Source organism: Mesoplodon bidens (genome assembly GCF_964165515.1).
Source record: "Mesoplodon bidens genome assembly, chromosome: 4".
NCBI classification, from domain to species: domain Eukaryota; kingdom Metazoa; phylum Chordata; class Mammalia; order Artiodactyla; family Ziphiidae; genus Mesoplodon; species Mesoplodon bidens.
Window position 1 is genome coordinate 152,055,175 of NC_138160.1, and position 14,945 is coordinate 152,070,119.

The following is a 14,945-nucleotide window of genomic DNA, read 5'->3' on the forward strand; positions in this document are numbered from 1 at the left end:
AGGAAACACGTGGATGGAGTCCTATAACCGAGCCCTCCATGGGATGACACGTTATAAACCCCAGCCCAGAAAGACCTTAACCCAGGAGCTTGGGAGGGACAGACTGCACCTCGACTCCCTGGAGAAGACAAGGAGCGGGGGTGGAGGTGGGGTGTGGGGTGGGCACAGTAGTTAGGACCCAGAGGGCTCCTGGGGTGGGGGTCAGCTCTCTCCTGTTCTGTCCCTCTCCCACCAGCCTGGGATGCCAAACTTGAACACACACCCTTCACCCAACTAGGTGGACACATACCAGGACCCCCTACACACACACCTGGGAGGGAACCCAGATTCCCTCCTCTCTCTCTCTCTCTCTCCCCGCCCCCCACACCTGGACACACACACGGTCACATCCGCACACAAGATACACACAACCCAACCCTCACACAGCCCACAAGTTTGTAGTCCACAACAGACACAGAGCGCACAGAGAACAGGTGGGGGGCTCCAGACCCCGCCAGACGATACCCCCCCACCGACCCAAGGCCACGCTCTCCTCGCCGGCCCTTCGCGGACCACAGGCGCACAATGGCTCCCTAGGCGAGAGGCTCGGGCCTCGGGCATCACAGCCCCCGGCCCAGCCCGTCGGCCAATCACGGCCGCGCGTGCCCCTCCCGCCAGCCCCCATCGCCGCCTCCTCCCCGGCCCGCGGGAGGCGGCCGCTCGGTGATCTCACCGCTCTGATTTATCGATCCGGCCCCTAGCGGCCTCGCCCCTCCTTCCCTTCCATCCCCACCTGCCCCGGCCCCGGCCCCTCCCTTTGTTTCCCGGCAGCCGGCCCTGCCTGGGGCGGGGTTGGAGGGGGAGGGGAGGGGATCGGCCAGCCCCGGACAGGGAGGCTGGGTCCTGGGGTAACCGAGACCGTCCGCTCCCCGGTGCAGAGGCGGCAGCCCTTGAGGCCTTGGCGGACGGACAAGCCGGCAGGCCTGGGAGGCTCAGGACCTGGAGTTCAGTTGAGTTGATGCCGGACTGGGCCCCCCCAGAAATGGAGGAGGAGCCCGTGACCCTCCGGCCCGCGCCCCTGGCTTACAGCCGGGGAAAGTGAGGCCCAGGGCAAGGCAGCTTAGGGCCCGAGTCTGTGCTGCGTGTCCTCGGGCGCACACCCCTTCCCCTCTCGGAGCCTCAGGTCCCCTTGTCAGGAAATAAAGCAGGGCCTGATTTTCAAGTACTTCCGGCAGGAACAGTGGGAATGGAGGGGCTAAGCTTAGGGGCTGGGGCGCTCTCCTTCCTTGACCGCGCCTCCGCCCTACTCCAGACCTCAGTTTCCCCACGGCGAAAAGGGAAGAAAGGAGATGATTTATAAGTCTCTCCCGCCTCTGTGCTTCTAGGAACTCGGGCGAAGTGAGGGGTCGCTGCCCCGGCCTGGGTTCGAAACTTCGCTCCCTCCCTGGCTGTCGGACCCAAGTCAGCGCTCGTGCCCTCGGAGGGCCTCAGTTTCCCCAGCCTCCCCGCCGGGCGCCGGGGCGCCGAGGGCCGGGGGTCCCAGGGGCGCAGCCCCCCGCGGCTGCGCGCTGGGCCGGACGGATGACATCACCGGGCCGGGGGCGGGGAGGGAGCGGGAGGGCCTCCTCCGCGCCAGGCTCAGCGCCCGGTCGGGCTCGGTCGGGCGGCCGCGGCCATGACGCAGGGTCCGGGCGGGCGCGCGGCCCCCGCGCCCCCCGCACCCCCGGAGCCTGAGGCGCCCACCACCTTCTGCGCGCTGCTGCCGCGCATGCCGCAGTGGAAGTTCGCGGCCCCAGCCGGCTTCCTGGGCCGCGGCCCGGCGGCGGCGCGGGCGGCGGGGGGCGCGGGGGCGGCGGGGGGAGCCGAGCCCGAGCCCGAGCCGGCCGGCTCGGCCGGCGTTCCGGCGCTGGCGGCGGCGGTCTTGGGCACCTGCGAGCCGCGCTGCACCGCGCCCTGCCCCCTCCCTGCGCTCAGCCGCTGCCGGGCCGCCGGGGCGCGGGGGTCGCGGGGTTCGCGGGGGGCGACCGGACCCCCGGACTCCGCCGCCGACGAGTGGATCCGTAAAGGCAGCTTCATCCACAAGCCGGCGCACGGCTGGCTACACCCGGACGCCAGGGTCCTGGGGCCCGGGGTCTCCTACATCGTTCGGGTGAGTGGGCCGGCGCGACCCTGAGATCCCATATTCCCCGGAGCCCCAGCCTGGGCACAGGGGCTCCCATGCCCCACTTCTTTCTCTGGGACACTCCGGACCCCGAGAGCCAGGTCTCTTGCCGTCCCTCCTTCTCTCTCCATCACCCTAGACCCTCATCGCCAGCCCGCGCTCAGCGGGCCGCCCCCACCCGGGAGGCGCTGGGGTCCAGGTTCCCACGGCGTCACGGTGGGAGGGGCGGGGAGAGGGCGGCTGGTGGGAGGGGGGCACGCATGCGCGGGTTAAGCGGAGCCCCCGTTCCGTCGGCCAGAGTCTGGCGGGGGGTGGGGGGAGGACGCGGGGGGGGGCGTCCTGCTACCCAGACCCCCACTGAAACCTCCTTCCCAGACAACAGAACCGGAGACCTTGGCCTGAGGTGGGGCGCAGAAGGGCCGGGCCCCTCTAGGCCCCAGGATTCGAGATGTGAGACTCCGGGAACTTGGAAGGTGCTGTAAGGGAACAGGTCTTCATTTGTCCTGGTTTTATTATGAACATTTTGGACGTACAGAAACGTGGGCCGATGGCCGGCCCGTACTTGCACCCACGCCTGTGAACGTTGCACGCTCCCCGCTCAGCCTGTCTGCCCCTGTGTGTAGTTTTTGATGAACCATCAGGAGGCAAGCGGCCCGGGGGGAAGACGCTCCGTAAAATGCTTCCGTGCGGTCCCGCGGCCCACCGGGCCCCTGCCTTACACAGTTCATTGTCACATCCAGGGTCTGGCAGTATTCACAGCGCCTCAGTCTGGTTTTTGGGGCCAGGATCCTGCAGGTCTGTGTCTTTGCAGTTGGTTGTTTTGTCTTTGGTTCTTTTACAACCTCTCCCCCACCCTGCCCCCCACCCCCGTACTGCGTTGAATAGTATCCCCCCAGATTCATGACCTTTGGAACCTGTGAATATGGTTTTTATTTGGAAATAGAGTCTTTGTCGGCCTAATCAAGTTAAGATGAGATCACACTGGATTAGGGTGGCCCTACTGGGTAAGAAGAGGGAGATTTGGACACAAACGCACCGTGAGGGCCCACGTGACAATAGGGGAGAAATGGAGCGATGCGTCCACAAGCCAAGGGACACTGAGGGTGGCCGCTCACCACCACCAGACGCTGGAAGAGGCGGGAAGGGCCCTCCCCTGAGCCCCTCACCCCCAGGGAGCAGAGCCCTGTCACACCTTGATTCCCAACTTCCAGCCTCCAGAACTGTAGGGTCAGGGTTAGATTTCTGTTGTTTTAAGCCCCCAGTTTGTGGTGCTTTGTTGTGGCGGCCCCCAGTGGCCTTGACTTTCGTCCATGTATGGTCCAGGCAGGGTCCACTGCATCCCGGAAGCCTGTTAGACATGCCGGGCCTCAGGCTGCCCCAAACTCTGGGTCTGTCTGTTCTCTCCTGGCATCTTCTAACTTGGCTGTGACCCCTTCTTTTGCTGAATCTCAGCTTCACTGGATTCAAGACTGATTTTGTAGTGAGATGTTTTGTGGGTGATGCCTTGGGCTTCAAACCACATCCCCTCAGGGGCGAGCTGTGTCTGCCCACCGGCCATGGCCATGGGGATTAGGAGTGTTCAGAATTCAGATACTCGTGTTGTTGAAGTGCAGGCTGTTGGATTATTCCAATGATCTTGACGTTTTCATCGATGCAGCAAATATTTAATGCATGTCTCGCCCTGCCAGGTGCTGATGGTATGGTAGGAAATGGGAAAGGTCTGATCCCTGCTCTTATGGGCTCAGATTTCTAGAGGGAGAGGCTGACAGTAAATAAATAAAGAGACAAACAGGGAAATGGCAGACACTGGTAGATGCTGTGCAGAAATTACAATCAAGTGATGTCAGAGCAAGAGACTGGTGGCTGCTTTTAGCCGGGCTGGTGGGGCTGGTGGGCGAGGCGCCTCTCAGGAGATGACATTTAAGCTGAGACCTGAAGCCACTGCGGCCCCAGACGTGAAACGACTGGGGAGAGAGAGTCCGAGGCAGGGGCTCAGCTGGCACATTCGGGGAGCCGCCGGAGACCCACGTGGTGGGGCTGATGGAGGGGGAGAAGAGCAGGAATAAGATTTGGGGGCTGTGGGGAGAAGCTTGGCTTTGGATGGTTCTAGGCAGGGTCGCAGGGCAGCGTTGGAGCTGAAAGGATCTTTCCTGTGGAAGTGAGCTGGAGGTGGGGCTGGAAGGGCAGCAGAGAGACCTAAAAGGAGGCTGGGGAGCAGTCGGGCCAGCAGAGATGCAATGGACCAGGGCAGCGTGGGGCTGGGGAGAGAGGGGCCACAGCATCCATATTGGAGACAAGCCGGCAGGAGTCGCTGGCTGATGGGTGTGGTGCCCTGACTCCGGCTGCCTGGGAGGCGTGGCCCCGCGGGGCCTGAACCAGCCTCAGTGCCCTGCTCTTCCCCTGGGAGCCGCTTGTCTCCCTGCACCCGCATCCACCAGGTGTCCTGGGAGCCACAGAGTCCCCTCCCGGTTCACAGAGAAGCGTGAAGTCAAGGCAGGAGCAGCCGTATACCAAATTACACAGGGACAGGCAGGTCTGACCCTGGATCCTCAAGAGGGGATGTGTGTCCCCACTTACGTAAGGTGGGGAAACTGAGGCACGGAGAGGCAGGGCGGTTACATGGTGAGAATCCAGGACCAGACCCACAGCTGAGGCTCCTCTCAGAGCCTGAACTTGCTTCCACCTGGCAACTACCAGGGTGGTTGGCAGACTAACGGCCCCAAACACGTCCCCGTCCTGGTCCCGGGCCCCGAGGATGTGTCACGTCCCCGTCCTGGTCCTGGGCCCCGAGGATGTGTCACCTCACAAGGCAGAGAGGACTTTGCAGGAGGGATTAAGTTAAGAACCCCGAGATGGGGAGGACCCTCGATTCCCCGGGGGGCCCAGCGTCATCCCAGCGTCCTTATAAGAGAGAGGTGGGAGGGTCAGAGGCAGAGAGAGACGGGAGATGCTGCGCTGCTGGCTGTGAGGATGCAGGAGGGGCCGCGAGCCAGGGATGCCGCGCCTCTAGAAGCTGGAAAAGGCGGGAACCAATGCTGCCCTGGAGGCTCCGGAAGGACGGGCCCTGCCCACGCCTGGATTTAGCCCCGTGAGACTCCTGTGGACTCCTGACCTCTAGAACTGTAAGGGAATACACTTATGTTAAATTTGTGGTAATTCGTTACAGCAGCAAGAGGAAACTAATACAGCAGCTCGCTCACCTACCTAATGTCACAGAACCCTCACAAAACCCTGTAATGGTCCCTGTTTTGAGACAAGAAAAGGGAGACTCAGCGAGCAGTGATGCAGTCAGGGCACCTGGGTTTCTAGACACTAGTGTGGAGCCTCCAACCCTGAGATTTCCTACCCAGTTTCTAGGGGAGGAAACGGAGGCACAGCCACGTCAAGGAGCCCGGCGAGGGTGGTAGCAGCTGTGGTGCCTTTAGCGGCATCGCTGCAGTCCTGACTCGGAGCAGTTTAGACCCACGAGGACATTGATCATCTCACGTGAGAAGCAGCCCTGGGCGGGTGGCCGCTCTGGGGTTGGTTAACTTCACAGCTTGGTGACCTTGTCATGGATTCACGTTCTTTTCATCTGTGTTGGGGTGAATAGTGTCCCCAACCTGATTTGGAAATAGGGTCTTTGCAGATGTCATTAGGTAAGAAGAAGTCCTTCTGCATTAGGGTGGCCCTGGACCTAGTGACTGGTGGCCTTGAGAGAAAGCCATGTGAAGACACGCGTGCAGACGCTGGCCACGCAGCTCGAGGCCAGGGAGGCAGGAGGGCAGCTACAGCGGAGGCCGGAAGGTGCGGGAAGGAGCCTCCCCTGTAGCCTCCAGGAAGACCCGGCCCTGCGACACCTGGGTGAGAGGTGTCTGGCCTCTAGGACTGAGAGACAAGAAAATTCTGCTGTTTTGAGCCGCCCAGCTTGTGGGGCTTTGTCACAGCCATCCCCAGAAACGCATGCAGCACCCTTGCCGTGCCTTTCCTTTCGCAGATCGGTTCCTCTGTGGAACTCTCAGAAAAGAGAGTTCACTCTCCAGAAAAGAGCCCTCTTCCTGCCAGGTCCTTCTGTGAATAAGGATGCCTTTTCCGGAAAGCCCCAGACAGTGTCCTGTGACGTTCCCTAAACTGCTCGTGGGATTAGCCTAGACCAGTGCCGCCCAGAGGCGGACATGGAATGTTCCAGATCCGTGCTGTCCCATTGGTAGCCACGTGTGGCCACGAGCACTCCAATGGGGCTGGGGCAGCTGAAGAACTCAACTTTAATTTTGCTTCATTTTAAGCTAAGTTCAAGTGGTCGCCTGGCACTCCGCCCCCCTGTTGGACGGCTCTGGTCTGGATGGATACTTGCCCCGTCTGTGGATCCATCCCATTTCCTTCCATCGGGGCTGTTTCCACGCCGGGCACTTCTCCTTTTGTTACCGAATCCAAGCTTGTACTGGTCTATGCAGGACAGGCCAATAAATCGAGAGCCGAGTCGTTGGGGCAAGGAATAGCGACTTGATCTGGAGAAGACAGTGGATTTGCGTCCCAAAGAGCCATCTTCCCTGAGAGAGCGTGCAGGATTCTTTCATACTGAAAGGGGCCATACTAAAGCCAAGCACTTCCTGGTTCCCGTCAGCCTCCGGAGGGCAGGTGTTAATTTCTTCCTCCTGCAGGAGGCAGGATTCTCGGAGATGGGCCATTGTGTTTAATTTAAGCTTTTAGGCAACATCCCCCTAGTGATTAGTTTGTAATAGAATACAAGGTTTCTTCCCTATTACACTTTTACGAAAATTCTACTAACAAGCCCTTTCTGCTTTTCGAGGTGCCCTCACTGTCCGCTCTCTCGAGTTTCTCATGAGGAAGGCTTTGAATGGGGCACAGAGAGACTGAGAGCTGCCCCAGGGGCCCAGGCCTGGCTGTCTCCATCGCCCAGTCTTTCCTGAAGGCTGGTCTCGTAGGTGGTGGTGCGTGGGGAACCTTGGGAGGTTAGCTGGGCTCAGGTGTTTTTAGCTGCAAATGCAGCTGATTCCTTGAAGGCAAGGGGTAGGATGGCTCCAGGGTGGATTAATTCAATGACTTGACCGTATCCCTGAAGCCCCAGGTCTTTCCATCTTTTCCACTGCTGTCTTCAGCATGCTGGCTTAGCTGTCCTCATGGTCACAAAAGAGCGGCTACAGCACCAGGTATTGCATGCAGATCCAACCATGTCCACTGGAAGAAAAGGCCATCCCTTTCGTTCTTCTCCCCACACCTCACTGGCCGGAGATGTCAGGCTCCATTCATGGCAGGGGAGGTGGGCCACCAAATTGACTTGAACCAATGCTGAGCAGAGTGTGGTGCCCAGACATCAGGGAACTTGTTATAAATGCACATTCTTGGGCTCCACCCCAGACCTGCTGAGTCAGAAACTCTGGGGTGGGCTTGGTGAACAATGTTTTACAAGCCTGCCGGCTGATTCCAACACCCACTCATGTTTGAGCACCACCAGCTTAAGCCAACTGCTTGCAACACTGTTGAATTAACCACTGCTCATTTATAACTAGTGTTTTGTAACCTCCACCCTGAAATGAACATCATATATATAACACCTACCTGCACATTTATTCCCCCCCAAATCAATAGGAGGTAATAAAACAGCAATAAAAAGGAGAAACACAGAGGCAGCAATTCACAATAACATAGAATATGTTTCAGTGTGTAAACGTGTAAACTTCTTTAGGCGTACAGCAACAGAGACAAAAGCCACCGTTCACACGACAGCTACAAACAGCTCTAGGGTTACTCTGGCAGCTCCAGTACCACCATTAGAGTTGCTGCAGTCCATGTGATTTTCAAAATAGCGGGCAACTCTTGGTAAAGCCTGAACGACACAAAATGAAGCCTTCTGTCAATATACAAGATAGTTTCATTAAATTCAATGTGTATTAAAACCATACCAGAAAGTTAAGCATAGAATTATTATGTGATCCAGAAATTCTACTTCTTGTTATAAATCCGAAAGAGCAGGAGGATTATAAGTATATGACTGGCTAAATGGGTGAGGTTGAGTGTGTGTGTGTGTGTGTGTGTGTGTGTGCATCTAGGGAGGAGATAAGTACTTTTCTCTTATGGGAATTGAGCAGGAACTCAGATATTTGCACACCCATGTTCATAGCAACACTATTCACAACAGCCAAAAGACGGAAACACCCAACTGTCCATTGATGGGTGAATGAATAAAACGTGATCCAGCCACACAGTGGAATATCACTCGGCCTTAAAAAGGAAGGAGGTTCTGACACCTGCTACACCATGGATGAAACTTGAGGGCGTGACGCTCAATGAGAGAAGCCAGACACAGGACAGATACTGTGTGATTCCACGCACGGGGGGTCCCTGGGGGAGTCATATCCACAGAGACAGGAAGTAGATGGTGGGGCCAGGGGCTGGGGGAGGGGTGGGGAGTCGGCGTTTCATGGGGACAGAGCTTCAGTTTGGGGAGATGGGAAAGTTCTAGAGATGATGGTGGGGATGGTTGCACGACCATGTGAAGGTGCTTAGTGCCACGGAGCTGTGCACTTATAAATGGTTAAAATGTTAAATTTAATGTTACATGTATTTTGCCACAGTAGAAAAGAAAACAAACAAAAAATGCCCTAGATGCTTCGAGTTCTGTGTAAAATGGTGTTAGGTTGGAGTCATGGTGAAGGTTAAGGGCTTTTCACAAACGCGAACGCCCAGGAGGATGCTCTGAAGTCCTTGGGGACCCAGGACCAGCGTCAGTGCAGGGCTCCCCAGATTTTGGAGGAGTGCACCCCACGATTTTGCAGGCTGCCCCTGAGTTTGTGTCGCCCCTCAGCTGGTCTCATGATGCTCGTGGCGGGCTCACCTTGTGCGTTTTTGGCAGGGAGCATGGAGGCCAGCTCTGCCGCCCTCTGTGCGTCTGGTCAGGAGGCAGGGGTTCCCGTGCATCCCGACGCAGCTGCTGGAAACTTTGATCGCTTGGTATACGGGGGAGAGTGGCGTCCCCCCAGGTTCATGTTCGCCGGGCCTCAGAATGTGACTTCATTTGGAAATAGGGTCTTTGCTGGTGCAATCAGGTTAAGATGAGGTCCTCCTAGACCAGGATGGGCCCTAGATCTAGTGTGACTGATGTCCTTCTCAAAAGAGGGAAATCTGGACACAGGCACACAGGGAGAGGCCACAGAGGAAGGGGCCAGAGGGATGTGTCCGCAAGCCCAGGCCTGCTGGCCACTGCCAGTAGCTGGAAGAGGCAGGAAGGGCCTCCCTTGGGCCTCCAGCTGGGGCGTGGCCCTGCTTCACCTGGACGCTGGGCATCAGACCCCCGGACTGGGAGACACAGAGTCTCTGTTGTTCGAGGCCGCCCCCCAGGAGACTAATGCACTCAGTTAAGGTGACGTTTCTCCCTGGTAAAGGCCCCATTTGTTTCCGTTATAATCAACACATATCTGTGGGGATGTACTTTTTTTTGGTCAGACCTTTAAAAGGGAAGGGTAACATAGGTGTGTTCAAGCATGCAAGGCAGTCCGCTGCTGCCCGGGGCCCCCTCGCTGGCCCCCCCAAGTCCCCACCATCTGGGCCCCTCCGCCCAGAGCCCTGTGTGTCTGTTCCTCAGCTGCATCTGTGGAGGGGGACTCTGACCCTCTGCAAGCAGCCTGGTGCCCAATAAACGTTCACTAACTCGTCTTAGCAAAAATGGACAGTTCTGCCTGGATGGACACTTTTCATTTTGATAATTACGTGGTTTTTTTTTTTTTTTTTTTTTGCGGTACGCAGGCCTCTCACTGTTTTGGCCTCTCCCACTGCGGAGCACAGGCTCCGGACTCACAGGCTCAGCGGCCACGGCTCACGCGCCTAGCCGCTCCGTGGCATGTGGGATCCTCCCTGACCGGGGCACGAACCTGTGTCCCCTGCATCGGCAGGCAGACTCTCAACCACTGTGCCACCAGGGAAACCCTATGTGTTTATTTTAATGGTTATTAGGAAACACTGCTAGGCATCAAACCCAAGTTTTATGGTAGCAATATGCAGTTTCCTCTTTTCTTCATGCACATTTTTTCTTTCTTTCTTTTTTCTTTTTGGTCGCACCATGCGGCTTGTGGGATTTTAGTTCCCAGACCTGGGGTTGAACCCGGGCCCTCGGCCGTGCGAGCTCGGAGTCCTAACCACTGGAACGCCAGGGAATTCCCACTCATACACATTTTCTTTTCTTTTTCTGTTTTTTGCTTTCTCCTTTTTGGTTTTGTTTCCCCATGCACATTTTTTAAAAACTGAGATGTTATTCAGTGTCATAAAACTTACTCATTTAAGCTGTACAATTTAGTGGTTCTTAGTGCACTTGCAAATTTGTGAAACACTCATTATGATCTAGTTCCAGAACATTCTCATGACCCCAGAGGAAGCCCCATCCCCATGAAGTCACTTTGCACCCGCCCCCGTCCCCTGACAACCAGGAACCCACTCCCTGTGTCTGTGGATTGGCCTGTCCTGGACATTTCCCATCAATGGAATCACACACCGTGTGTCCTTCTGTGTCTGGCTTCTCTCACTGAGCGTCGTGTTCTCAGGGTCCGTCCACGTGGTAGCGAGTGGTGGGGCTTCTCTCCTTTTCATGGCCAAGTAATGTTCCAGTGTGTGGACAGATGACATTTTGTTTATCCATTCAGCAGTTTATGGACTTTGGGGTTGTTTCCTACAGTTGCCTTCAGAAATAAACTCAGTTATGTTTATAAATGGAGTTTATTTTTTTATTTTTTATTTTTTGCGGTACATGGGCCTCTCACTGCTGTGGCCTCTCCCGTTGTGGAGCACAGGCTCCGGACGCGCAGGCTCAGCGGCCATGGCTCACGGGCCCAGCCGCTCCGCGGCATGCGGGATCCTCCCAGACTGGGGCACGAACCTGCATCACCTGCATCAGCAGGCAGACTCTCAACCACTGCGCCACCAGGGAAGCCCCAATGGAGTTTATTTAAAATGAAAACACTAAGTAGTAATGGTACAGGACTTATGTCACCATGAGAGGTGGAGCGTCCTGCGGGGAGTGTGGTGAGCTGGGTGCTCGTCCTGTGTCTGCCCTGGTGTGCTGTGTGAACTTGGCTGGGTCCCTTTCCTGCTCTGGGCCTCAGTTTTCCCACTTGTAACTCAGTTTTCCCCTTACATCCTAGGGCGGGCTCTGGGTTGCCTCTGTTTCCGCGTTGGCAAAGGGGAAGGTGGGCTGCAAATCCACCATTTGGGGTCCCCTCCCGGCCTTCTCTGTCGGTCTCCCGGGGGCAGCTGTAACAAATGACCACAAACTGGGCAGTTAAAACTACAGAAATGTATTCTCTCCCGGTTCTGGAGGCCAGAAGTCCAAAATCAAGGTGTTGGCAGGCTGGTTCCTTCTGAGGCTCTGAAGGAGAGTCTGTCTCCAAGCTTCTGGGGCCGCAGCCCTGCCTCCAGCTCCACGTGCCTTCTCCCTGCATGTCTGTCTCTCAGCTCCACTCTGCCTTTCTCCTGTGAGGACGTGTGGCATTGGATTGGGGGCCGATCCTAAATCCAGGACCATCTGACCTTGACATCCTCAACCTGGTTGTATCTGCAGAGGTTCCCTTCCACTAAGGTCCCTCTCACAGGCTGTGAAGCTGGGCATGTGGACAGACCCTCCTGGGGCTGTCACCCACACACCACGGCTTGCCTTCGGAGACTTTGGGATCCTAGGTCAGAGGTCGTGCTCCCTGGCAGGCCCAAGGCTGAGTTTGACCTCTGCCTTTTTTTTTTTTTTTTTTTCCTGTCTTCTATTTAAAAATAAAAATTCCTTGTCATTGTTTACAAATTGGGGTGTTTCAGGCAAAAACCCTGGATTTCAGGTGGTCTGGCAACACTGGGCCCCTCTGGCCCCTGAGTGTGTAGTTTGCTGCAGTCCTCACCACTTCCCACGGGGCCGGGGGACACTCCAGAGCCCAGGCTGTGGGTTCAGATCCTATTTCTGCTGCCTACGACCTGTGACTGCTAACAGGTTACAGAGCCCTTGGGGCTGTTTCCCGAGGGGTCATGCTGTCGCCGTAGTGCAGGCTTTGGGTGGAGCGGGTTGACAGGTCGTGTGCGCAGCACACTTGGAACAGGGCCCGACATGCGACAAGTGGCTTATCAGTGTCATCGTTGCCTGGCACTCGCTTCAGCCACCTGTTTACCTTCCCTGCCTTCGTAGTGTGTTCTCCACCCTGTGGGAAGGGGACCCGTGTTGCATCTCCTCTCCCGTGCAGTTGAGCTGTGCACCCACTTCACCCAGGGAGGGGCTGGGGGCACTGGGAGAATTTCAGTCACACAACCAGAATGAGCTGTACACTAGTTAGGGTGAATTAGACCCCTCACACCCTGGGGCCCTGCAGCACTGACACCCTACACAGACGCATGCTCTGTTAGAGGGAGGGTACCTGTGGAGCAGCCAGCACCCACCAACGCTGTCCACTCAGTGTGAGAGTCTACTTTGGGGGCAGGGACCACAGCTAATTCTCTTCGAGGTTTTACATGTCTAACGCATGCCTGGCACATAGTCCCTGCGGACCTGTCTATCCGTCCCTCCATCACCCATCCATCATCCATCATCCTTCCATTATCTGTCATCCATCCATCCATCATCCATCATTCACCCATCCTCCATCCATCATTCATCTTCCACCCATCCATCGTCCATCATCCATCCATCCATCCTCCATCCATCCATTGTCCATCATCCATCCATCATTCATCATCCTCCATCCATCATCAATCCATCCATCCATCCATCATCCATCCATCGTTCATCATCCATCATCCATCATCAATCCATCCATCCATCCATCATCCATCCATACACATCAGTTCACCTCCCTGCTTAAAGCTGTCCCACGGCCCCCCAAGTTGCTCACAATGAAACCCAACCCCTCATTACAGCTCCAGGGTCCCATATCCTCTCATCTCTCATTGCTCCAGCCACACTGGAGTGAGTCTTAGGTCTCTCCCAGCTTGTTCCCGCTTCTGGCCTGTACTTGCTGTTCCCTTTGCCCAGATCTTCACTTGGCTTGCTCCCTCTCTTCTCCTGGTCACTGTCTAGGGAACTTCTGCTGTGTAACAAACCATCGCACAACCTAGTGCATGAAAACAACAAACACTTTTTATTTCCTGTGGTGCTGTGGGTCGGCTGGGGCTGAATGGTCTCCTTCACATGGTGGTTGGCTCCATGTCAGCTGGGGAGATGGGGGTGGGCCATGTGTCTCGTCATCAGGCAGGCTACCCTGGCAGGGTCGCGGAGTCCCAAGAGCAGCAGGGGCGCAAGCTCCAGTGACGGGTGACCGTGCCTGTCCATGTGCTGCTTGCATCACGGTCACTCAGGGCCTGGATAGGGGAGGGGAGGAACTGGTGGCCACTTTTACAGTCAGCCAACGGCATCTGTAGAAGCAGCTACTGTGTCCTGCTAGAGCTTGTCACCCACACATGTGCGTGCACACACACACAAACACACTGTCCACACATACTGTATACACGTGTCCTCCTTGGCCCCCTTGTCCACACAAAAGGCACTGTGCCTTCTAGTCGGCACCTTGCTCTTTTTTTTTTTTTTTTTTGTGGTACGCGGGCCTCTCACTGTTGTGGCCTCTCCCGTTGCGGAGCACAGGCTCCGGACGCGCAGGCTCAGCGGCCATGGCTCACAGGCCCATCCACTCCGCGGCACGTGGGATCCTCCCGGACCGGGGCACGAACCCCTGTGCCCTACATTGGCAGGCGGACTCTCAACCACTGCGCCACCAGGGAAGCCCCACCTTGCTCTTTTTACAACTGCAGACTCTTCCATTCCCAGTACCGCAATTTATTTAGGTTTAGCAAAGATACAGGCTGCGCAGTTAAATTTAAAGTTCCCGTGAACACGAACAGTTGTCAGTATAAGCATGTTTTGTGCATTATTTGGGACATACACTAAGAAAATATTAATCGTTTATGGGAAATTCCAACCTAACTGGTGTCCTGGGTTGGACCTCACAACCCTAGATGTGTCAAGTTTTGGGGTGTCTGCAATTTCTTGCTTATTCCTCCAGTGCTGCAAGTCCCGCAGGAAGGGAGGGGCAGGTGGCGGGGGGCAGGGCTGCAGAGCGGGGCAGGGCACCCTGGGGCCAGCATAGGAAGGCGTACTCCGCAGCGGGCTGTGGTGGCAGTAAATATCCGCGCACCTTCCCCAGCGCCAGTCCTGCGGGGGGGGGGGGGGCGGAGCCCTGGGGGAAAGGTGGAGTATGGCTCCCAACAGCCACCTGTGCACACATAGGGAACCCGCAGACTGGTGTGTCTGTGGGATAAAGTCCTCAAATGGAGTTTCAGGGTCAAAGCATGTGTGCGTGTGTCATTTTTTAAAAGCCAAGGGGACTTCCCCGTGGCACAGTGGCTACGACTCCACGCTCCCAGTGCGGGGGGCCTGGGTTCGATCCCTTGTCAGGGAACTAGATTCCACATGCATGCCTCAACTAAAGACCCTGCATTCCGCAACTAAAGATCCTGCATGCCGCAATGAAGATCCCGCATGCCGCAACTAAAGAAAAAAGATCCCACATGCTGCAACTAAAAGATCCTGTGTGCCGCAATTCAGACCCGGCGCAGCCAAATAAGTAAGTAAATAAATATTTTTTTTTTTTTTTTTTTGCGGTACGTGGGCCTCTCACTGTTGTGGCCTCTCCCATTGCGGAGCACAGGCTCCGGACACGCAGGCTTAGCGGCCATGGCGCATGGGCCCAGCCGCTCCGCGGCATGTGGGATCTTCCCGGACCGGGGCACGAACCCATATGCCCTGCATCAGCAGGCAGACTCTCAACCACTACGCCACCAGGGAAGCCCA

The 14,945-nt window shown here is 56.6% G+C and overlaps 1 protein-coding gene across 3 annotated transcripts in view; it reads left to right on the forward strand.

The window, feature by feature from the left end:
* The first annotated feature begins 1,628 nt into the window (after positions 1 to 1,628).
* Positions 1,629 to 14,945, forward strand: part of SHC2 (SHC adaptor protein 2) — a 30,281-nt gene continuing 16,964 nt past the window's right edge. The window contains exon 1 of one of the 3 annotated variants that reach the window (XR_014015530.1): positions 1,629 to 2,128. Coding sequence is in view for 2 of the 3 variants with exons in the window: in XM_081231186.1 (XP_081087312.1) it covers positions 1,655 to 2,128 (474 nt within the window). In the remaining variant the exon portion in view is untranslated. The remainder of the gene's footprint in view (positions 2,129 to 14,945) is intronic. The other 2 variants (XM_081231186.1, XM_081231187.1) reach the window with 2 other exon arrangements.